The sequence below is a fragment of the Carassius auratus genome, unplaced genomic scaffold (assembly GCF_003368295.1).
Source record: "Carassius auratus strain Wakin unplaced genomic scaffold, ASM336829v1 scaf_tig00215236, whole genome shotgun sequence".
NCBI classification, from domain to species: Eukaryota; Metazoa; Chordata; class Actinopteri; order Cypriniformes; family Cyprinidae; genus Carassius; species Carassius auratus.
Window position 1 is genome coordinate 923,906 of NW_020528000.1, and position 24,548 is coordinate 948,453.

Genomic DNA, 24,548 nt, shown 5'->3' on the forward strand with positions numbered 1-24,548 from the left:
GTAACACTTTGGAATAAGGTTCCATTCGTTAATGTTAGTTAACTACTTTCGTTAACATGAACTAAGCAAGAACAATCCTTCTACAGCATTTATAAGTCTTAGTTCATGTTAATTTCAACATTTACTAATGCATTATTTAAATCAAAAGTTGTGCTTCTTAACATTAGTTAATGCACTGTGAATTACCATGAACTAACAATGAATAACTGTATTTTCATTAACTAACATTAACGAAGAGGAATAAATACAGTAATAAATGTTTTATTCATTGTTTGTTCATGTTAATTAATACACTAACTAACATTAACTAATGGGACCTTATTGTAAAGTGTTACCAAATATTCAAAAACACCAATTTGACTTTTTAATCTTCTGTATGGATTGATTTGTTCATTCTTATAAGTTTTATATCCACCATTGCAGACTTGAGACTTGAATCTTTATATTTCTTATTGATGTAGTACAAAGTCCCCTTCTTCGAGGTCTTAGTCATTTCGGTGTCTTCCTCATGCCTCAGCAGCATTGACGTGTTGAAGAGTTGAAGAACTGGCTTCATATAGTCCCTAACATAATCTTCTCCTGAGAGTGCATCTGTGAAATCCAGCAGTGGGTCCAGTGTCTTGCTGACAGATTCCAGGACATCTATATCTTGCCAGGCTGGAATCGGATGCCTCGCTGCCTTGTCCTCAGACAGGACCTGACTTAAAGCCCTCTGCTGCTCTAAAATCCTGTTGATCATCATCTGTCTGGAACCCCATCTTGTTTGGCAATCAGATACGAGTGAATGTGTCTGTAAATTTAGATCCTTCTGGGTTTTTCCAAGAGCACCGCTGGCTTCCAGTTGTGAGAAAAGGTACCCACCAGTTTCTTGCTGATACCTGTAGCGCGGCACAAATTGCTCATGATACTTTTATCGTTAACTGATCATTTACAGATCTTTACATATATGTTTGGTTTCTACATGCTTCCTTCAAAAGAGCTAAACTAACCCATTTAATCTCCAAGAATATAATTTGTGAATTATAATATATATTGTGAGTGTAGCTCTAACTCCTTTACCTCATCAAACCCAGATATAGGGACATATTGTTGAATAGTTTTTGCCTTAATAAACTGCTTATAAACTAACTTTAATGATAAGTTACTGAACTTAGGAAAATGTTTATTATTTCATGTCAAGTCATGGCATAGTAATGGAAACAGTAGTTAAAATGCATGATCGCTCAGTTTCCACTGGTGCCTTGCATTTGTCTTACAGCTCTGGGATGGCAACTTGAGAAAAATATACGTTTGTGATGGTATAACGTAACATTTGTCAAGGTGACCGATCATGTTTGTAAAACCCTGTACCCTGTCTTACGCGAGGTGAAATGTTATCGCATCAGTGATATCTTTCTGCTGCTTGGAAACCTTTCTAAAATGGTGTAACAGTGGCATATGCATCCAATAGTTTTTATTTAATTTTTTTTTATTTTTCATTTTGCTTTGGACAGCAATTCGATTTGGCTTTGCACTCCTCATATAGAGCTTTGTGGTGCCGACTTAAATGATCAAACAAATTAGTCGTGTTTCTGCATGTTGTTGCAGCAAATGCAAGGCACTCCCAACAAAGTTCCTGTTTTTGGTCAACATCATTATTTCTGTAGCCAGAATATTTCCATAAAACTGACGATGCGTTTCTTTTTGCAACCAAACCATCATGCGCACACAGAGACTGCATGTCAAAAATGTGAAGCAACAAATGTGTGCTTTGTAAATACTTAAAAAAAATAAAAAAAGAATTAATACTTTATATCAGTCAAAAATTGTGCAGGTTTTTTTTTCTTCTTTTGAATCAAACACAAAAATGTATATGTTTTTCCCTGCATCGCACCTCTGTGATCTGACTATTGCTCACGCGCACATCGCAATGTCGATGCTGAAATAATGTATTGTGCAGCACTACTACACATACTACTTAAAACCAAATAGTACAAGATGAAAAGAGACCAGTGGAGGCAAGAGGAGGGGAATGGAATCAAACTCAGGTTCAGAACAAGCAATCAAACCAAGTGTGCAAGCAGCCTAAAAGACACCCCTTTAAACAAAACCTCTTTGAACCCTTCCCTAATAACCTGTGCCAGCCTTACTAGTCTTTGCTCTCAGTCCAAAATCGTCCAAACTACCCTAAACACTCCACTCCCCTACAAAGGACCATTGGATATGAGATTAAGGAAGGTGTGAATGAGAAAAATCTGCTATTGGTGGCAACCATTTCAAAAGCTTCGATAGATTTTGGGGTGTCACTCTAAACTGAACTTCAGACCAAAATGGCGTATACCTCAAAAACTTCCAATTTTTTTACAAACAGAATTAATGCGTTTGGTTGGATGCTTGTTACACAAGGCGTATTTACTTGCTGCAGTGTGGGATCTCCAGCATCTGTCTAAATCAGACAAAATAATAAAAGCCTTCATCAGATGAAGTGTGAGCTGAGCTTTTTCATACTCCAACTTTACCACAGATGTTTGTTAAAATGACGCTTTTTGACAACCAAATGTGCCCTGACACTTAATCACAACCTGCTCAGAGCTCTATTGTCGCAGCTCTAGTCTGTTTTTAGCATCAATTGCGACCTCATAAAGCAGCGACCGCATGTTTATTGGAAGAAGTTTATGAGAATGTGCTGCTTTGCAGATAGTGTGTGTAAAAAGGTAGAGGCTGCCCGTTGTCTTTAGACCACTGAAAGCTGTGTTGACAACAAGCAGCACAAGTCAGAGGCAAAAAACCTTGGAATGGCTGGTTAGTGTTAGGCCCTCTGCAGCACATCTGTCTTCTGTTAACCAGTGTTGTGGGTAACGCGTTACAAAGTAACGCCTTAGAGTACTCTAATTACTTTTTTCCTGAAATTTGTAACTTAACGCGTTAGTTTCGTGCGTAAGTAATCAGTAACTTCGTTATTTTTTAAAAAAAGTAATCCGTTATTTTAAGGAAAGGAAAATCCCGACTGCAGCCTGCTTTTTGTCAGACAGTATGCCTAGGTCTACTGTGCCACCTGCGGATGTATCAGCGGAGCCGAAGCTCTGTGATCGTAAAGTCAATGGCTGTGATGCGTCTGTGCCCTGCGCCTGACCCTGTGTGTGTGTGCGTGTGGTTTTTTTTTATTTATTTAGTTTTTTTTCGAACTCCCGGCAAGATAGCAGAGAGGACAGCGTTTGGTTTATGGAAGTACGCACATTATTTTCAATTTGTCAACGAAAAAGAAAAGAACATAACGGTAAAATGCACAATCTGCTTTGGTGAAAAGCTTCTGTCGACCGCCAAAAATTCTACCTCAAATTTAACGCTACGTTGTAATCACTACTTTGAAGAGTAAATGTAAGAGGACTGTGTTAAAGCGAATTTAGGCTTGTGACTGTGAGTGACACTTTAATAATAATTAGTTCGGCTATTAAGCGATTTGTCATTTGCCTGTGTGGCAGTGAAGGATTTAATTCGGTTTGTTATCATTTTTGTTTGACAGGCAGCTGTTAATTTCTGTTAGATCGTTGGCTGGCTGGTTGTTCATCATTTCTAAATGGATTTAAATCTGCAAGCATATTTAAGGTTGTGTTTATAAGTAAGCATACTTGTACTTTGATAACTGCATTATTTAAAGTTAAAGAAAAATCAGGAGTTATCTTGTGTTGCTCATAATATTCAGTAGCTACCCGGGCTGGGTAACGTTAGGTGCGAATTTTGATTAATGATATGTTCTGTGATAATAAATAAATAAAACGCCATGTGGAATAGCCGATTGCTGACTGTCTATCCTGTTATTGTTATTCTGCAGTGTTAATTTAGTCGGATGACTGACGTTATTCATTGTCGGGAGTCACGACTTCTAGGTGCATTTAAAGGGGCCAGGGGCTATGTCTGTCGTGTGTCGTGTGTGAGCCGCTGCAAACGGCTTTTAATTTTTGGTAACGCATGAGTACTCTAACGCGTTACTTTTATGAATAGGTAACGCTGTATCATAACTGATTACTTTTAATTGATGGTAACGTTGTAACCTAACTAACTACTTTCCAAAGTAACTATACCCAACACTGCTGTTAACTGCCTCATTGGGGGACAAAATACCGTAAAAATTTAATCATACTTGTTGTTTTTTATTTTATTTTTATTATTTTTTGGTTTGTTCATGAAGAGGTAATTACGGTTGTTTCAGAGAAGAATTGTTAGCAGGGAAAGAACAATAAGGTCTTAATGGGACTTATACTGGTGGAACTCTTAATATATTCTGATTTACTCTCATCTCATGGATGTATCGGTGAGGAATTTGAATTATGTGTTTTCCTCATCCACATGGAATCTATTCCAGCAGAATTGGGTAAAAAGCTTTTTTAGATTTCTGCTCAATTTCAAACATCGGTCATTCATGAAAATGTCAATCTCACGCATACTGTAGCTGTTCATTAGCTGAAGTGAGCAATATTTGCAAAGCAAGCGACACAAAATGGAATTAATGATGTTTTTTAAAAGGTTTCCCCAAACGCTTTGTTGGGCTGGTCAGTATTTTTAACTTAAGATGCACATTTCAGTTTTAAGCGTTTTGGCAAATGTAAGATATTCTACCATACTGAAATCCAGTCCGTGGATTTCCTCCCTCAATCAGCACATACAAATGCCAGCAGATTCCTTTTGGCCCTGCTCATGCATAATAAAACTTATCACATATTGTATTAAGATGTTGCAGTATGCAAACATTAAACAATTTTTTTTTTTTTTTTTTTTGGAATGAGGCCTACATGATAAATTACTTTCAAAGCTTTAAAAGGGCTCGCTTTCATTGTCTACCTATTCAATTATTTATTTTTTGCAATTACTGCGAGCATAATGCAACACAATGGCAAATATAAACATGCACAAATAGCGATTACTTGAACAGATGGCTTAAACCACACATGCATTGCATTATTAAACAATTGTATTTGAAGAATTCCCTGACTGGAGAAAATATCATTGGTTTTAAAACCCTAAGAACTGGGTCATATTATTTGCAATGCAGTTTCCTACGATATCAGTTTCATTGCACGATGGAAAAACGTTTCTATAGCTAAATCATTTTTGATTGGATCCTTGGCATGAGGAGGATCTGGAAATGGAGAAATGTACACGTTGTGACTGCACTTCCTCTGGCTTTGAAATCCGAACTCTCGCCAGCTCCCTGAAAGTGAGCCTGTCTTCTCAAATATGTATTCATCATCACTATAAACTCTGACCTATGCGGAAATAAGCTGTGCATGGCCCTTTTTGATTCTCTTGTAAAAAATTATTTCACAAGCCAGTGTTGTGGAAGCTACTTCGAAACTTTCGTTTCCCAAGCTGCAATGTGCTTTTTCTGAGCGCAAACACCCCAAATCCTGTCAAACAGCGCCTGATTATCTTTCATGTCTGACTGTGCTAATGCTGTCAAAAACACACAAGGTCTACATATAAGTTGTTTACACAGTTGTTTATGTCTAAAGTGAAAGTAAACAGTTGAGAGACAGCCTGATGCAAAATTATAATTCAGCCATTATTTACTCACATTCAGATTGGCCCAAACCTGTATTCATTTCTTTCTTGTGCTGAACATAAAAGAAGATATTTTCAAGAATGTGGGTAACCAAACAGTTGCTGTTCCCCATTGACTTTGAGAGTAGTAAACTAAAATACTACGGAAGCCACTGGGGACCAGCAACTGTTTGTTTACACTCATTATTCAAAATTACTTTTACATTCACCAAAAGAAAGAAGCTCATTCAGGTTTACAACTTGAGAGTGACTAAATGATGACAGGTTTTTTTTTTAAATTCATTTTATATTTATTTATTTTTTGGGTGAATTATCCCTTTAATTTTTATAAAACAACAAAACCCAAAGAGAAAATCACTTACTCTTGACTTTGTACAGTGTATACAGCGTTTTATTTATAAAAAAAAAAATTCTATTTACCTCAATAATAAAGCACTGTTTGTTTTATTTGTATATTATGAGTGAATTTGTAATGTGTGTCTTTGTTCTTATTCTTTTTAAATAAAAAGGATAAAATAAGAGCAAAGATTTTGGCCTAAATGTCTGATTTTTTTTTTTTTGTAATTTGTTACCTGTAATGGTTTTGTTTTAAAATTGGGAAATTCGTTTTGCGGTACTGCTTAGAAATCAACATAAATCAACATGCATCACGATATCACCCAACATCATAGCTGTCTAATTATAAGAAATAGTCACAATTAAGCTATGGCTAATATTAATAAAGACATCTGCACAGAACACTCGATTTGCTGATATTTTGAAGAAAGAACATTACATCTAAAGTAAAATACAGATGCAGATGTATATATAGGACATTATTTGTAGAGGCCAACACATTACCTTTTAATCATTTAATCAAACAAGTCATATTTTATTGTTATCATATATTAGTCATATTTAATGTTCCTGTTTCTTCTGCAATGACAAAATTATGTTTCTGTATCTTTATTAAGATATGATTGGATGTGTTTCAATACAATAAATAAGATAGATGCCTTAGGTCTTAAAGTGACTGCAGGCTAATATTCCAAAGCTCATTTCTGCGTTTGCTGTGTTTTTGTTGTGAAAGTGAATATACTTTGTTTGGTCTTCCAAAAGAGGACACAACTATAAATCAGTGGATAAGTTGTATTTACAACACTGTTCCGGAACAGTTCAACCCAAATATGTGTGCAATGCATTTTATGGACGATGAGGACTGTTTTCTATGAGAGTAGCTTACAATGTGATGTTTTATTAATGAATTTCAGGAGGAGCATGCACAGATAATGATAATGCAGACAATTCACTATCAATAACTGCACCATCCATCCAACCACATCTAGAGAGAACCACGCTCAGATAATCAACACGGCCAATTCACCATCAGCAATCACATCATCTATCCAACCACCACGAGAGAGAGCCGCTATAAATAATCATAGCAGCTTTACATGTCACTGACTTGTCACTGACTTAAATTTACTATTGGTTTACAGCTAGATTTTTATCTCACAGAAAGTCAGATTGCTATACTCTTTCCCAGTGATTTTGGTCACATCACAAAACCTGACTAACTCAAACATAAGTCCTTTTGATCTGCCTGCTCCAGAAAAAAAATACAAATAAATTGTACAGCCATATTTTTGCAGATATAAAGTCACTATGATGTGCGTAGTGAAAATGAGGTCACGTCATTGTGGTAAAGTGGAAGGTGCCAGGTACAGGAGAGGATACAGTGCAGTCTGATGTTAAACTCAGTCATTAAAGCGGATGGAAGCCTTTGTTCTGATGACTGTAAGCTTCTCTGTCCTCCAGTCTGCAGTCACTCCAATTATCCTTCATTAATTACAGGATACAAGACAAACCCAGAACTCTAAAGATAGTTTAATCATGCTTCACTCACTAGTGTTAAATTAATGCTTGATGACAGGGATTAAATATCAATGAGAGATTGAAAAGAAGGGAATTAAAAGAGAGTTGTGGGGAGTGGTGCGCCCCAGGAGATCACCTACAAAAGCAGGTGGGTGGCAACCTCCAATCTAGTTATTTATTTAGCTTGAACTGTGCAGTGACCATAGAGACGCAGTTAAACACTCCTCAATATGGGTAGTAACCAACCTCAGGGTAAGAATCTTAATAAAGAAAATGTGTTTCCTGCCATTACTGTGTCATAACAGTAATAATAAAGGTACGTCCAAATGTCTTACTGATATTGGGATATATTTCACCAAGTTCCTGTAGTTCAAATATTGGCGTCAGATCCAAGAAATGCCAATTTTGTGGTTTTTAAATCACCGGGAATCCATGAATTGATAAAATAGCAACATAGCATCTGCCTGCATTGCCAAAAAACTCCTTTACATAAAATCCTCTGCACTTTCCAGCTAAAATGAATGTTTGAGGCTTTGACACAACACCGTTTATTTCTTTGACCCAAATTATAATTAATAAAGATTTTGTGTTACGCAAGTTATGTTATGACCCCAAACACTATTACAATAGCACATGATTTGTAAACTAATACATTTTGACATTTGCATCACATACTCGCCTCCATATATATGACTTTTCTGATGCAGTAAACTTGCTCTCTAGCGCACCTGGTACAGCACTGCACTTGCGCTACGTAGCATTTGGGTATGAGTCCTGTTAAACACAAGTCACAATAAAAGTGTCAAAGACTTGTAGAAGCATGTTAGAATTGCATGGCTACTTCAGCAAATGTGTTTTTATGTGTTGTTTTTTTTTTTTAACACTATCGGTTAGGTTTAGCATCATGTTGCAAAATTCATACATGTAACTTGAACGCAGTGCAAGTCACTTAGGGTGATCATCTTCCAAATGTGTAAATGTAATACACTGGCTCCTGAGTTCTAATGAGTTCCTGGCACCTTTCTAGATTGATTCTTCATAAATCAATTTTTTTTTTAAATGAATTAAATGTTACAGAGATGCACAACGGAAACAAGTGTACTCCTGGAAATCTTGGGTGTAAGATATCTAAATAAAGTAGTCTCAGTCCTGGTGCTACGCCGAGCTCTGCCACAGCATGTTTCATTCTGTGTGTCTTCTAGGTGTGTTTTTATATTCACAAGACGTTTTCGTTTGATGTGTGTAAGGGGGAGATCAACCATTCACTTTAAATGATTTCTGCAGTTATACTTTCGCGCTAATGGCAGGACTTTGATTTATTTTTTGGCAGCTCGCTGTTCATCTTACTGCCATGGTAAAGCAGGTACTGTGTCATGTCCATTTTTTGCCTTTTGCACGAGGTGTTATTTTAACTGCATGTCATCGGCCTCCATGCTGAATATATATGATCGCCCGTCTGTATTTGCTCATCTTCTAGGCAGAAGCTAAGTGTGTATGGAGTGTACAGATTACTTCACATTGATCTGACGACCATCACATTGAACAAGACATGTTACAAATTATTACTCTGAGTCCGTGCATGTGTTCATGTGTGTGTGTTGAGGTTGTGAGGTTGTGTTTGTTGGATATAGCAACACAGGCTGTATAATTTGCTCCATATGAGTGGGGCTGCCAGTTGGGTTCTGGTTTATTATGGCAGGACAGAGCGGGGGAAAGCATCGAGCACTCTGCGGTAGGTGAATCCAGTGCTGTCACCTGCACTGACAGGTGTCAATCAAAATGAGTCACCACCACCTCCTTCAGTTCACATGACTGCATCCTTAAAGAGAAAGGAGGGATTTTCCCGCCCAAAAGGCTAATTTGTTCAAATGTGTTATGTAAACAGCTTTTATGAAGATTACAATTTTGGTTTGTAGATTCTGACAGATTTATAGCTTTATGGCTTTTCTAACAAAGCTGTATGTGGAAATGTTATTTTTGTAAATTAAAGCATAACATGGCATTTAGAGCTTGGGGAAAAAAATTTGTTCTCTTCATTTCAAACGTGTGCATTGCTTTCTTCTGTAGAGCACAAAAGAGGATATGTTGAAGAATGGGTAACCAAAGAGTTTTGGTATTTAGTGACTTCCACATAAGAAAGTCAGTCATACAGGTATGCAATAACATGAAGCTGAGTACATGATGATGCAATTATCAGATCCAACATCCTCTCCACACATACCAGAGTTCTGAAAAAGATTTATCCATCTCAAACTGTTTCTCGTTACCTAGATTTTCACTGCAGCTGAAATGTAAACACATTTTTTTTTGTGTGTGAAAATACACAAATTACATGTATAAACATACACCAAACAGATGTGAATTCCAAACATTGTCAAGACGTGATTTGTGTGTTTTTGCTGTGGTTTGTTTAGTAAATTTGCTGAGTACCCCTCTGTATTTCTTGGACAATTAAGCTACACCGTCATTTACCTCCCCTTGTATAGTAAACTATGATGTACTATGATTTCTCCACTCGAAGCACAGTTGTACTACTGTTTGTGTCCTCATGAAGGTTGTTCTATCTATCTATCTATCTATCTATCTATCTATCTATCTATCTATCTATCTATCTATCTATCTATCTATCTATCTATCTATCTATCTATCTATCTATCTATCTATCTATCTATCCATCTATCTTTCTATCTATCATCTGTTTGTCTGTCTGTGTATCTATCTATCTATCTATCTATCTATCTATCTATCTATCTATCTATCTATCTATCTATCTATCTATCTATCTATCTATCCATCTATCTTTCTATCTATCATCTGTTTGTCTGTCTGTGTATCTATCTATCTATCTATCTATCTATCTATCTATCTATCTATCTATCTATCTATCTATCTATCTATCTATCTGTCTGTCTGTCTGTCTGTCTGTCTATCTATCTATATTAGCTATCGTCTGTCTGTCTGTCTGTCTGTCTGTCTATCTATATTAGCTATCGTCTGTCTGTCTGTCTGTCTGTCTATCTATCTATCTATCTATCTATCTATCTATCTATATTAGCTATCGTCTGTCTGTCTGTCTATCTATCTATATTAGCTATCGTCTGTCTGTCTGTCTGTCTGTCTGTCTGTCTGTCTGTCTGTCTGTCTGTCTGTCTATCTATCTATCTATCTATCTATCTATCTATCTATCTATCTATCTGTCTGTCTGTCGTCTGTCCATCCATCCATACATCCATGCATCTCTCTTTTTATCTAGCTATTTTGTCTCTGTCTGTATTTTTGCTTATCTCTCCGTTTTCATCTGTCTGTCTTTGTCCTTATGTCTGTCTATCTATTATCTTCATCTATCTCTGTGTCTGTTTTTATTTATCTTTATCTATCTGTCTGTGTCCATGGATTAGTGTTTAAATTTATGCTCCATTGTTGTTCTGTCCTTAAAAGGGTCAGAACACCATTAAAGTCCTCTCCATGGCAGTCACGTCCTCACTGGAAGCAACACAAAGCAACAAGTATGTCTCATAAAATGTTACAACATGAAAGTGGACAGCAGAGACCAACAAAACCTTTTGCACTCCTCCAAGGCTGAAGCCTGCCAGAGACATGAGCTCTATATTTTGTTTTTTTGGCTTCTTGTCATAAAATCTGAGATGGGGAACAAAGCAGGGTTGAGTCTGTTGAGAGGGTTACATTAAAATTGCAGCTGGTCTTTTCCCTAATATGATACCATTCAAGGCTTTCATCTCCAAATGTACCCCCAGAGAACACAGGAGAGGTAGAGAGAGAGCAGTATTCATCAAATTTTAGTTGATTTGCACAAGCATCTGCAATGAAAACATCAGATTCAGAGGTGTAGTTGGGTACATGGTCAGAGAAGGGGTCTTAAAGGTCATCGCGACTTGGTTCACTCCAACCTTGTTTGATAATATAAATCCTATGCTGGATTAGGCTCTGAAGGTCAAGCGTCACTAGGGTGTCTCTCAAAGCCAGGTGCTCACTTTTAAGGCCCTGAAATACTCATAGCCATGTGCTTTTTCATTCTTTGCTCAGGGGTAAAAAGAAGTTTGAAATACCTAAGCAGTAGTTTAGTTTCTGCAAACATCATAATGCTGCATTTGCTGCTGAGAGACACGTTTAGATGACTATTTAAATATATGCTTCATGCTTTCCTCTCCATAAGATCACAGCGGTGAGAAAACAGCAGTTAAGAAAGCATCAAATATCTGCAATTAAGCAGTAATGTAACATTTATTTATTTAGCACTTTATACAATAGATCGCTTTAAAGTGAGCAGCTTTACAGTATTAAACATGATCTATCAGTGTCAGTGTTGTTTCCAATAAAAATTTTGACTTCATTTTCTATTATAAAAGCAACTCTCCAGTCTGATGTTACTCGCATCTGGCCTCAACTGACTGAAAAGAAGAATCATATGTGACCCTGGACCACAAACCAGTCTTATTTGTCCTTTTATTTTTAATTAAGCTGAGTAAATAAGCTTTCCACTGATGCATGGTTTGTTAGGATCGGACAATATTTGGCCGAGATACATACATTTAAATATCAGGAATCTGAGGGAACAAAAAAAAAAAGAATCTAAATACTGAGAAAATCGCCTTTGAAATTGTCCAAATGAATTCCTAGCAATGCATAATAATAATAATAAAAAAATATGTTTTGAAATTTTTTAACGATATGAAATTTACAAAAATCTATAATAATAAAGATTTACATGTCAGAGAAGGCGCCGAGCCACACCTACCTATTACCGCATCATCATGGACATGGATTTTGTTCGAAATGACATGGCGCCAGTTTGTTCTTTAGAATAGCTTGAAGTAAATTGGGGCCAAAGTCTGGACATACTTGAGTGTGTGAATATTTCTTGTTGATTTTTAAGACTTGTTCTAAACCTACCGGGAAAAAGTTCTCATGCATTTGCTAACAGTACATCCCAGTTAACCTTCACTCGAGAGAATGTGAGAGCTTCCCACTCATTACAAATCGCAATTAGTAAAACAAACACCAGCAAGTATTTCCCGTCAGCTGTAATGCTGTAAGGGAAGCTGATTAATGGCCTTCGCATGAGGGATTAACCGTTCTCAAATGGGGCAACAATGCACCCATTAAACCCCATCAGCAGTGACGGGGCCTGTCCTGTGAGATTGAGGTACCTTAAGCTTCTAATGGCTCAGCATCAGCTTGCAATAATAAAGAAACAAAGCAATCTGGCTGCAGTTTGTTTGGTTGATGACGAAGGAGCCATGATCTGTGATTTCAGCTGAGAGCCATTACGGAAACAGAATGAAAGGTGGGAGAGGGGAGCTGGCTGTGACCTTGTGTCTCACACAGGATGAGGAAGATTGTAAGACTTAAGAAAACAGGAGGACGGGTGTGAGACAGGAATTGCAGGTCTTTAGCATTGAGTGCTCCCTTCTTAAAGGTGCTGATAGGTCACTTACTGCTCAAGCCTGAGAAAGAAACTTGAGTGTGTAATTGAGTGCTAGCAGCCTATGAAGTTTAGTGGGTCTTTCAGTTGGTGGTCTGTTTTGGCACAGGGGCTTTTGATACTTGTTAGCTATTCAGGCTGAGAAACTGGCTGATTGAGTTACTAGACTGCGCTGTATTTTTGACATAAGGGCAAATCATGGTTAGGTTTATGAGATAAGCATGAAATATTTCTTTAATCTAGGCTACACTAAACAAGAAAGGTACATAGACAAACACTAAAAAAACTGATGGCCTGGAATTCATGTCTTTCACCAATCCTCCTGTTTTCTCAAGGCTTCTGATCTTTGTGCTTTTCTATTTAGACCTGATACATATTTAGTTTTCTTTGGTCTTGTCTGAAACTTGTGAAGAATAAGTCAGCTTAATTATACAACAAATCTTAAAAGTATATAAGAAAAATATTGTTCTGTTTCGTAATACACTTAAGCAACTGTATTTTGCACTTTGTACTAATAGAAAAAAATGTAATTACAAGTTTAAAGTACATATTAAATCCTTTTTTCATATATATTTGTGTGTGTGTGTTAAGAGTATGTCAAGTACAAATGGGTAATTGCAAATATATTTAAATATATTAAGGTTTCTACAGAAATAAATAATATTTTATTTTACAATGAATGCTAGAAGGTGCATTGAGCTGTATTTAACCATATTTCACAGACAATAGAAATAACTATGAAATTACATATAAAAACACTCTTAAACACACTAAAGTGTTAAAAAGCACTGTAAAGCAAACTGCCTCTATTATACATTTAAACCATTATACATTTTCATTATATATATATATATATATATATATATATATATATATATATATATATATATATATATATATATATTTATGTGTTTAGGCTTATTAGAGTAACAACAGAGTGTGTTAAGCAGAGTAATTTCTATTTAGTTTAGATTTGCTACAGTATCTAGACAGCACAAACTAGCTTTTGGCTAAGAATTCTTGTGTGAGCTCAGTAAACCATCAGCTTTGAAGACGGCGAGGTAGAGCTGAAGTCAAAAGTTGGGGTTTGGGATGCAGAAGAACATACCCGGCTCAGATTGCGTTTCATCTGTCCCAAAGGCGCACAACAAGACTTCCTCTTCCCCCTTCCACACTCACAGATGACCTTGGCGTCGATAGGACAGCAGCCAGAATCTGACAGCCGCAGGTCATGGGAGTAGTTTATGCAATGCGGAGGGACTTCAGTGGGTTATAGTGTTACAGAAGTGAACAAGCAGATATTGATGGCTCAGTCTCAGTTCTGATTGAAGTAGACACACACCGCATAACTCAAACACAGGATGTGGAGTGATAGCGCTTAGATCGGGTCAAATCTGCCTCTCTGGACGATAAACAAAGACTTGTCTGTGTTCTCTCATCATATACCTTTTATCACATCGGATTGTTTCAATTAATCATTTGAGTTTGGTAGGCAGCTTAAGTTATAACTGAGCGCAAAAGAAAAAGCGAAAACTCCCAAAGAGCCCGCCGTCATCCCCGGGGCAAGGAACTTTACAGATGATCCTCAAAATTGTAATTTAGACTCGTGAAATTACTCAGCGCAAACTGCTGTGCCTAAGGGGGTAAACGAGTGCCAGAAAGGGTGAAAACACACAGATTCATCATTCCCAGCAGCACTTCAAAGAGAGCCAAGCATGGGATTTATCTCTGTAATGTGTTTTCAACTGTCTCGGGGAGTTTATTGCTGTTCATATTGCAGTTATTGAATAGAAACAACGAAGAACAATAAGTATAGTCAAAATAAAATAAAAAATAGATGATTTTAAAGAGGTGTTCAATGTTATGGGTTCTAGTATATAAGTCAAGCAGCACTTGGGGCATTCAAATATTTAACTATGACACTTTCTTCTCACAATCTTGTGTCAACACTTCAGATATTGATATTTTTTGTTATTTATTATGTATTATATGTAGTGATGTGTGCGTTTATAGAATTTCTAATTTCAGGAAATTAAGATTAATAATTCACACTTTTTTTTACAGAGTCATTAAAGGTTTAGAAGTGAAGTTTTACTCATGATCTTTGCGAAATAGGCTCTTCACTCCAATTATAAGTTAGGAAAGAAATGTACATTCTAGGTCTGTTCCAAATTAATCATATATTAATAATAAAATATATCACTAATATGATAATGTTGCATTAATATTTTATATATTTGTATCAATATGTGTTAAATGCGTTATTGCATTTCATTTATTTAAATATATTTCAGTTTTTATATTTATTGATTCATTTTGTATTTGTTGAAAGTTGAACTAACAAACAATCAGGAATACATTTGATTTTAGTATCTTATTATCTTGTAATTGTCACACACCTGGACTCATTTAATGTGTTTTTGCCCGTGACCCAGTTTCTGTCTTTCCGTGTTTGATTAGTTCCCAGGTGTGTCCATTATCTTCCTCATGTGTTCCATGTCCCTGTTAATTTAATGATTCCATCCACCTGTGTTTCCCCAATTATCTGTTGTTCATAAGCCGTGTCCCTTCAGTTCTGTTTTGTCGGGTCTTCTCACTTGTGATCATTTGCTACTTACGTGTGTCTACCTCTGTGCTCCATGTTGGATATCCCCTGTGTTGGATATGTTAAAAACCTTATTCCGTTTATCCTCGACTCCGTATTCCTTCAGGCAGCGTAAAACCGTGACAGAAGACCCGACCCAAAAGAGAAAATAGAAAACTGCTTGTTCTTCCCTCCGTTTTGCTTTTGTTTTTTCACAGTCTTTTCTTTTCTTAGTGTCTATGGATCCCCTCTATCGTCCCGAATTCCTCATCCTCCTGCTGAAGCAGGAAGGACGTTCTCTCGAGGACCATACCAGACAGTTTTTCCTATTAGCTAATGCCACCAGCTACCCGGACGGCGCGCTCTGCACCTTCTACAACACCAGCCTGAACTCCAAATGCAGAGCGTTGTCGTCCGAAGATGGTCCTCGAGAGGATTTCGCCGCATTCGTGGAGTGGACTCTGGCGAGAAATGGGTCACCTCTCACCGTCTGCCCCATAGAGGACCTCGCCAGCCCCACTCCCGACCCAGAGACCAGCCAGCCACCATCACGCCGCACGGAGCCAGAGCCCACTGCAGCCGCAGAGCCCGAGCCATCCACTGACAGGGAACAGGATCTCGAGAGCGCGACTGACCAGGTGTGTGAGCCGGCCACACCGTGCATCGTGGGAGTCCTCGTGGAGATCGAGGGCGTGGAGGAAAGCCCTGCCCACACTCCTGCGACCGAGGGTGAGCTGTATGCAGTCTCTGAAGATCATATGGAGCAAGTTCTGGATCTGATGGACTGGTCTATGGAGGTAATCCCTAATTTTCCTGTTTCCCCGCTGGTTACGTCCAGCCCTGATTCCCCTGTATACCCTCTCAGTCTCCCACTCCTACCTCCTCCAGTCATTTCCTCTGCTCCATTTCCGCTGGTTCCGCCCAGCCCTGAGTTTTCTGTTTCTCCGCTGGTTCCGCCCAGTCCTGAGTTTTCTGTTTCTCCGCTGGTTCCGCCCAGCTCTGAATCTTCTGTTTCTCCGCTGGTTCCGCCCAGCCCTGAGTTTTCTGTTTCTCCGCTGGTTCCGCCCAGCCCTGAGTTTTCTGTTTCTCCGCTGGTTACGCCCAGCCCTGAGTTTTCTGTTTCTCCGCTGGTTACGCCCAGCCCTGAGTTTTCTGTTTCTCCGCTGGTTACGCCCAGCCCTGAGTTTTCTGTTTCTCCGCTGGTTCCGCCCAGCCCTGAGTTTCCTGTATCTCCGCTGGTTCCGCCCAGCCCTGAGTTTCCTGTATCTCCGCTGGTTCCGCCCAGCCCTGAGTTTTCTGTTTCTCCGCTGGTTCCGCCCAGCTCTGAATCTTCTGTGTCTCCGCTGGTTCCGCCCAGCTCTGAATCTTCTGTGTCTCCGCTGGTTCCGCCCAGCTCTGAATCTTCTGTGTCTCCGCTGGTTCCGCCCAGCTCTGAATCTTCTGTGTCTCCGCTGGTTCCGCCCAGCTCTGAATTTTCTGTGTCTCCGCTGGTTCCGCCCAGCTCTGAATCTTCTGTGTCTCCGCTGGTTCCGCCCAGCTCTGAATTTTCTGTGTCTCCGCTGGTTCCGCCCAGCTCTGAATCTTCTGTGTCTCCGCTGGTTCCGCCCAGCTCTGAATCTTCTGTGTCTCCTGTATTCCCTCCCAGCCTCCCTCTCCCGCCTCCTCCCAAACCTGCTGGTCCCTCTACTCCTTCGCTGGTTCCATCCAGTCCTGTTCCTCCCATCCTTCTCCTCTCTCCTCCTCCTAGACCAGCCAGTTCCTCGCCATCCCTGCTGGTGCCAGTCAGTCCCGCAGCTCACCCTCAGTCCGCGCCATCGGGGCGCGGTGGTTCGCCACTGGACTGCCAGTCTCCAGCTCCGCCTTGGCGTGTTAAGGCCCTGTCTCCGCCTCCAGCCTCCGAGCCCTGGACTCCTCCTCGGTCCTTCGACCCAGCGGCTCCGCCTTGGCTCTTAGCTCCCTCGTCTCCACCGTGGCCTGTCATCCCACCTGCTCCACCGGGCTCCCTCGTCCCTCCGGCTCCACCTTGGTCAGTCGTCGACCATCCGCCGCCTCGGGACTCCACTCCTCTGGTTCCACCTCGTCACTCCATCCCTCCGGCTCTGTCAGGCTCCTCCTTCCCTCCGGTTCCACCTCCATCCTCGGTCGCTCCGGCTCCACAGCGGTCTGCCAGGACCCCGCCTCCGCCTTGGTCGCCTGAGCCTTCTGCTCCACCTAGGCCCTCCGGAACCTCGACGTCCCCCTGGCTCTGCGGCTGTGCTGCTCCATCTTGGGCTCCTCACCCACCGGTGCAGTCTCCACCTGTCGGCCCCCTGGTGTCGTCGACCCCTCCTTCACCATGGCTCCTCCCGCCGTCGACTCCACCTTGGATCTCCGTCCTGGCTGGTCTCTGGTGGACCATCTGGCTCCTCCTGCTCCTGTCTCCTCCCTGGCTCCTCCCTCCGTCGTCTCCTCCCTGGCTCCTCCTTCTGTGGTCCCTGTCTGCTGGCCCCCTCCGGGGAGTCCGTCCTCCACCGGAACCTCCTCCCAAGTTCCCACCTACGCCTCCCCCTGTTGTTTCTACGGTGCGAGGACGCACCTACCGGGAGGGGGGAGTACTGTCACACACCTGGACTCATTTAATGTGTTTTTGCCCGTGACCCAGTTTCTGTCTTTCCGTGTTTGATTAGTTCCCAGGTGTGTCCATTATCTTCCTCATGTGTTCCATGTCCCTGTTAATTTAATGATTCCATCCACCTGTGTTTCCCCAATTATCTGTTGTTCATAAGCCGTGTCCCTTCAGTTCTGTTTTGTCGGGTCTTCTCACTTGTGCTCACTTGTGATCATTTGCTACTTACGTGTCTACCTCTGTGCTCCATGTTGGATATCCCCTGTGTTGGATATATTAAAAACCTTATTCCGTTTATCCTCGACTCCGTATTCCTTCAGGCAGCGTAAAACCGTGACAATAATACAGCTCTATGAGTTTTTGTTATTTTTTTTAATTAGAATTTATTTTTCTATTAATTACATTAACTCATTTAATTCATTATTTTTTATTTCATTAAATATAAATACATTTTCATGTTAATTTTAAAGTTAGTAATTTTGATGCACATATAGTTTGTTTTCAGAAATTTAAATATTCCTGTTTTTTTCAGATTTTTCTTTTCTTTTTCTTTTTTGAGAAAGAAAATTAATGTTCAAAAAATTCAATTGAGAATCAATTATGATGTGATGGCTCTTGATGTATTGAGTCAAGACATTTTGTAATTGCTGGTTGAACAGTTAGTTCGGTTTCAATACAGAACGGCTTCAGGTTTGCTATTTTGTTGAAGCTTCAATATCTTCCCCCACATCACCATTTGTTTGAAATGTAGCAACAGCACGCCATTCACAGGGGAGCGAGGACTAATTCAGTCAAGTGGAATGAGGAATTGCTCGTTTGCTTTGACAGCCACACTATAAATATTGACTCCTACAGAAATGCTACATTTCCTGCAGCCCTCCTGCCGTCTGCACGTCCCACAACACTTTCTGACAGCTCTGGCCATTCCCAGTTTCTCCTGTTTGTGTCAGTCAGGTGTCCGAGAGTCCCAGCTGCTCCACAGACCCGCACCATGTGTGAGCTGCCACAGCCGCCAGGTGCTTTCCATTTGAATGTTAGCGCTCTCCAGAGACTCCCAGCGGGGTTACGCTAGGTCTCACCTGAGCTAATTGGTCCTTCAGAGGGAAAAGTGTGAGAAGACATGCTGTATTGCTTTAGTCTTTAACTTCTTTTGATTGATGCCTTACATGTAGAGGTCTAGACAGAGTATGTACAAGCTAGATGTTGGGATGAAATATGTTTGATCTTTTATGTGGCTCGGATGAAGCTGCAGGAAGTACTGAAGCATCTCTGTGTGTCTTTGAGCATTGAACAAAACATTTCTGTCTGACAGGTGCAGTGTTGCATAAGAAAGAGACGTGACAAAGCTGAAAAAATAATAATTTTCACCAAAAATAAAAGTAAAATAAATAAAAAAAAAATATATATATATATATATATGTATATATATATATATATATATATATATATATATATATATATATATATATATATATATATATAAAGCAAGTGATTTTTTTCAGGATAAAATGAACTAGTGAACTGAAATTATTTCAAACCAAAAGGAAAAATACAGTCTCCGGTCACACTTTACAATGAGGTTCTATTAGTTACTGTTGAATAATGCATTAACTAACATTAACAATTAATAATATGTTTGTTACAGTATTTAACAGGCTTTTTTGATAAAATACAGCTGCTCATCGTTAGTTTATGTTAGCTCTGGTCTAATAAATAATATAAACAGAGACAACTTTTGATTTTAATAATGTATTAGTAAATGTTCAAATTACCTTTAATTGGTATTACTAAATTCTTTAGAAGTATTCATTTTTAGGTCATGTTAACTAATGGAATCTTAATATACAGTTGGTAAAATGTTGGTAAAAATATAGTGTAATAAATTATATATATATATATATATATATATATATATATATATATATATATATATATATATATATATATATATAATGCATGCTGAGGTCATTATCAGCAATTTTATGATTTATTTTATTTATTTATTCCTGATTTAATGCTACACTTCTATCTAGGTCTTGTATAACACATCTGGAATTACATCAGTCTCCAAATTTAACCTTCACTGAACCACTTCACATAAATAACCACTCATCAGCGGGATTTTTGTGTACACCATTTTGTCACACCATAGAGTTGAACACAGCTGAAATACATGGCAGTCCAGGTTTAAATGCTGTTCAAATGTACTTACAGTTCACTGAGGAAGTGTAGGTTGTGGAAAGCATTGGGCTGAATCTCACTGATGTTGTTCATACTGAGATCCCTAAAAAAGAATAGAAACAGAGAGGTCAACGGCAATGACCATCATATCAGTTATATTACACATTTTTTTTTTTTTTTTTTTAGGATTTCAAAAGAACAGTGTTTATTGGATTTAAATGTATTTATTTATTTTGTCAATTAAATGCATTTTTGCAGAGTCTTAGTATTATTTTAGCATGCATTAAATTATTAATTTCTTTCATAAATAAATAAATACATTCTTTCTGACCCCAATCTTCTGAACAGTAATGTATATCATATATTAAAAGCATATGTGCATAAAAAATGCATAGTATAAAACTAAAACTCGTAATCAAACATAAAACATATTGGGCCCTATAATACACCCGCCGCAAAGCGACGCAAGGCACAACGCAAATGTGTTTGCTAGTTTCAGTCCAGCACCATTCGCATTTTCCCGTCCAGCGCCATGTCGTTTAATTAGCAATTGCATCTGCGCTAATTTTATATATATATATATATATATATATATATATATATATATATATATATATATATATATATATATATATATATATATACAGAGAGAGAGAGAGAGAGAGAGAGATTAGATTAGATAGGTTAGATTAGATTCAACTTTATTGTCGCTGCACATGTAAGGTAAAGGCAACGAAATGTAGTTAGCATCTAACCAGAAGTGCAATAAGCAGTAAATACAGAATATACAAGGTATACAATGTGTACAATAACTGTACAGATAAGTATTATGGGCATAATTTACAGGTTTTAAATAGTATTAGCATGATATACAGATAGATGTACTATGAACATACTATACAGATGGATTATGTAAAAGTGTATGTACACTATAGGCAGGACTATGAACATATGAACATAATTTACACTATTGCAATGGACATTACAGTGCATAGAAAATATTTCCGTGTGCAAATGGATTATACAGTGTTCCTGGATGAACAGACAGTAGTGCAAGTAATAACAAGTTCATTGTTTTTTTGTTGTTGTAAATAAATAAATAGATCTATCAAATGTAGTGATGAAGAGGGTATGAGGAGTCTGTGTGTGTGGTGTGTGTGTGTGTGTGTGTGTGTGTGGGGGGGGGGGGGGGGGTTGTCATAGGGGAGAGTTCAGCGAGGAGACAGCTGTAGGGAAAAAGCTGTTCCTGAATCTTGTAGTCCTTGTCTGGAGGCTCCTGAAGTGCCTCCCGGAGGGCAGGACATTACACAGTCCATGGTCAGGGTGAGAGGTGTCCTTGAGAATTTCTTGCGAGCTCGACGAGCTGGCGGTCAGCCACTGAGCAGTTCCCATACCAGACTGTGATGCAACTGGTCAGGATGCTCTCGATCACACACCGTTAAAAGTTCACCACTATGGCTGAAGACAGCTGGTTCTTGACCAGGCTGGATGTGTTTGTGGTCCAGCACAGGTCCTCCAAGATGGTGGTTCCCAGGAACGTTTAACAACCATCATGTTAATGTGAATGGGGTCATGCGTGCTTCCATTCTTCTTCCTGAAGTCCACAATGAGCTTCTTTGTCTTTCTGGTGTTAAGAGACAGGTTATTGTCAGCGCACCATGTGGCCAGGTGCTGTATCTCTTCCCTGTAGGCAGTCTCATCGTTGTCACTGATGAGGCCAATCACTGTGGTGTCATCTGCAAACTTAATGATGGAGTTGGATCCATGCACAGATTTGCAGTCGTGGGTGTAAAGGGAGTAAAGGAATGGGCTCAGCACACAGCCCTGTGGTACGCCAGTGTTAAGTTTTATATATATATATATATATATATATATATATATATATATATGCCTACATGTCATAATGGATAGTCATCGCATGTATCAGAATTAGGCTATCTATTTGCTCGCACACGATCAGCTCCGTTTCATCTTTGAGATGCATTATGCCTTTGCGCTTGTGAAATTCCAACATGTAAATAGCAAATCCGTTATGGCACGATTGCAACTGGCTCTTAAAGGGAATGAAAGATGAGACATCCTATTTGTTTTATTGCACATTACGCCCAAAACACACCCATTACTCATTAAGAGAATAGGGACAACTCCTTTAGACCATGTGCCCAGGCGCATGGTATGTTTTTCCATCGTTAAAATAGCAAAAGTGGATTTGGACTTGCCCTGAGTGCACCTGCACCGTGCGCTTTACACTTTGCGTTTAGATTGTTAAAATAGGGCCAATTATTATCATCATGAACTGCATAGATCCAGCAATATGTTAAATTATTAACATAATACAAATAAATTATTATTATTGTACTGGGCCAATTATTGTAATTAAAATTAGTCTGAATTTAATACGTCTATTATAACCACGCCTGGTTATGCAGTTTGTATTGTTTTACTAATATTTAGCATTGTTTTCCCCTGCTAATCAGACCAGAACAGTGACTCATTCTGCTTCATGAAACAACCACTGAATTGTTTAATTAAGGTCTGCTTGTTGCAGAGATATATAATGATATTTATTTTATGAGTTCATGCTTGAATGGTTTATAACTTCATTAATTTAGCATCATGGCGTGGTCACATATTTTACCTTTATCGTAAAAGCTAGAGCTTTTGACAGACACGCTCATCATTGTTGATCAATGTCCTCATCTTGGTCCTTATGATATCCATTAAGCTTTAAGTGCAATCAAGATGAAAAACTGCACAATATTGATTATACGGGAGTAATTATGAGTAATCCAACACAGTAACTCTTATGTTTCCAATGAAAACCTAGATCAGTAAAATCGAGCAACAATACGACCCTTGATTACAACATGTGAAATGTGGCCTTGTGCTTTTTATTATTATCATTATGGATGCCTCTCTCAATTTCCCATTCAATTAATGAATGGGCTCCAGAGATTGTATGTGATTATGCGCACTGTCCGATTCCAATGAGAGCAGACGGACCTGATGTTTTTATCAGCTGTGCCAATTTCGTCTAATCACTAGTGTTCATAATAAACCCTGCCTGATCTAGACAACACCTTCAGTCAGAGACCTGGACGATCCTGAAAAATGAGCGGCACTGGCTTTGACAGTTTCTTCCAAAGGCAGCCAAGAACCCTCTAAATTGAACATGTGGACTTGCATATCAAAGAAAACCCACACCTGCACATTTTACCATCCATCAGAGAGGAAAAAAGACTTTCCACTACAAGTGATTGTTCAACAGATGTAATTTCCTCTCTGGTTTGTAGTAAATGTGTGTGCAGTTGTGTTCCAGATGTTTTCTGCCTTCAGTCTAATCAAAATATCATGATTATCTAATATTTTTCACTTCTAAAATTTGACCTTCTCCATCATTTCAGGGTCAGGTATGTATCTTTATTTTTAGCCCTAGTGTGTTCTGAAGTCTCAATTGACCTATGACCTGTGATGGTTGTCAAAGTTGAACCGATTAGCATAATCAAATTAGCATTGAGCCTGCTGGTTGAAAGTGTAAACATACCAATATTGTCAGTGTATTTGTGCATAATTCATATAGTATTTATTAAAGTATTAGTAACACTTCATAATAAGATTCTATTTGAACATTAGTTAACTTCATTTGGGAACACAAACTAATAATGAAAAATGAACGCTTGTATTTTTATTAACTAACGTAAAAAAATAGTAATTAATACTGTAACAAATAAATTATAAATTGTTAGTAAATGTTAGTTAATGCATAAAATATTTTCTTAAAACTTCTTTTCTTTGGGTTTTAACATATAACATCTTGTTTTGTGTGTTTTTTCGAGTCTTTATTGATTAACTTAATTGTTTCTTTCAATGTTGTTGATCAGCACTTAGGTCAGCCTTGCCTGCTGTATGTGCTTTAGAAATTGCATGTGCATAGTTTTAATTCATGTATATTAAATGTTTTAGTCATTTGAGTACTTCATCCTAAACTTAATTCAGCTAGTTGCAACAGTTGCAACAGGTTTTCATTTTCATCTAATATAAATGTTAATTATTAGTATTATTAAATTTTTAGGCAAAAATCCATCCATGTCCATTCAAAATTAGCTGTACAATTTTAATAGACCAGTCTCCGAGACTGAAACAGATGATTCTTCTGCACAATCTGACTTTGCTGCAGTCTGGAATTGAACTACTGGTTTCGTCTGGTCAGAGGAGAACTGACCCCCCCAACTGAGCCTGGTTTCTCCCAAGGTGTAATGTATTTTGTTTAAAGCACTATATAAATTAAGGTGACTAGACTTGACTTGACAGTGCCTTATCTACACCTAAATTGTGCAAATTAA

The 24,548-nt window shown here is 38.5% G+C and overlaps 1 protein-coding gene across 1 annotated transcript in view; it reads right to left on the bottom strand.

The window, feature by feature from the left end:
• Positions 1 to 20,302, bottom strand: part of LOC113094054 (leucine-rich repeat-containing G-protein coupled receptor 6-like) — a 45,497-nt gene extending 25,195 nt beyond the window's left edge. The window contains exon 1 of the mRNA XM_026259695.1: positions 20,237 to 20,302. Coding sequence (XP_026115480.1) covers positions 20,237 to 20,298 — 62 coding nt within the window. The 5' untranslated portion in view covers positions 20,299 to 20,302. The remainder of the gene's footprint in view (positions 1 to 20,236) is intronic.
• Between the last annotated feature and the right edge of the window lie 4,246 nt (positions 20,303 to 24,548).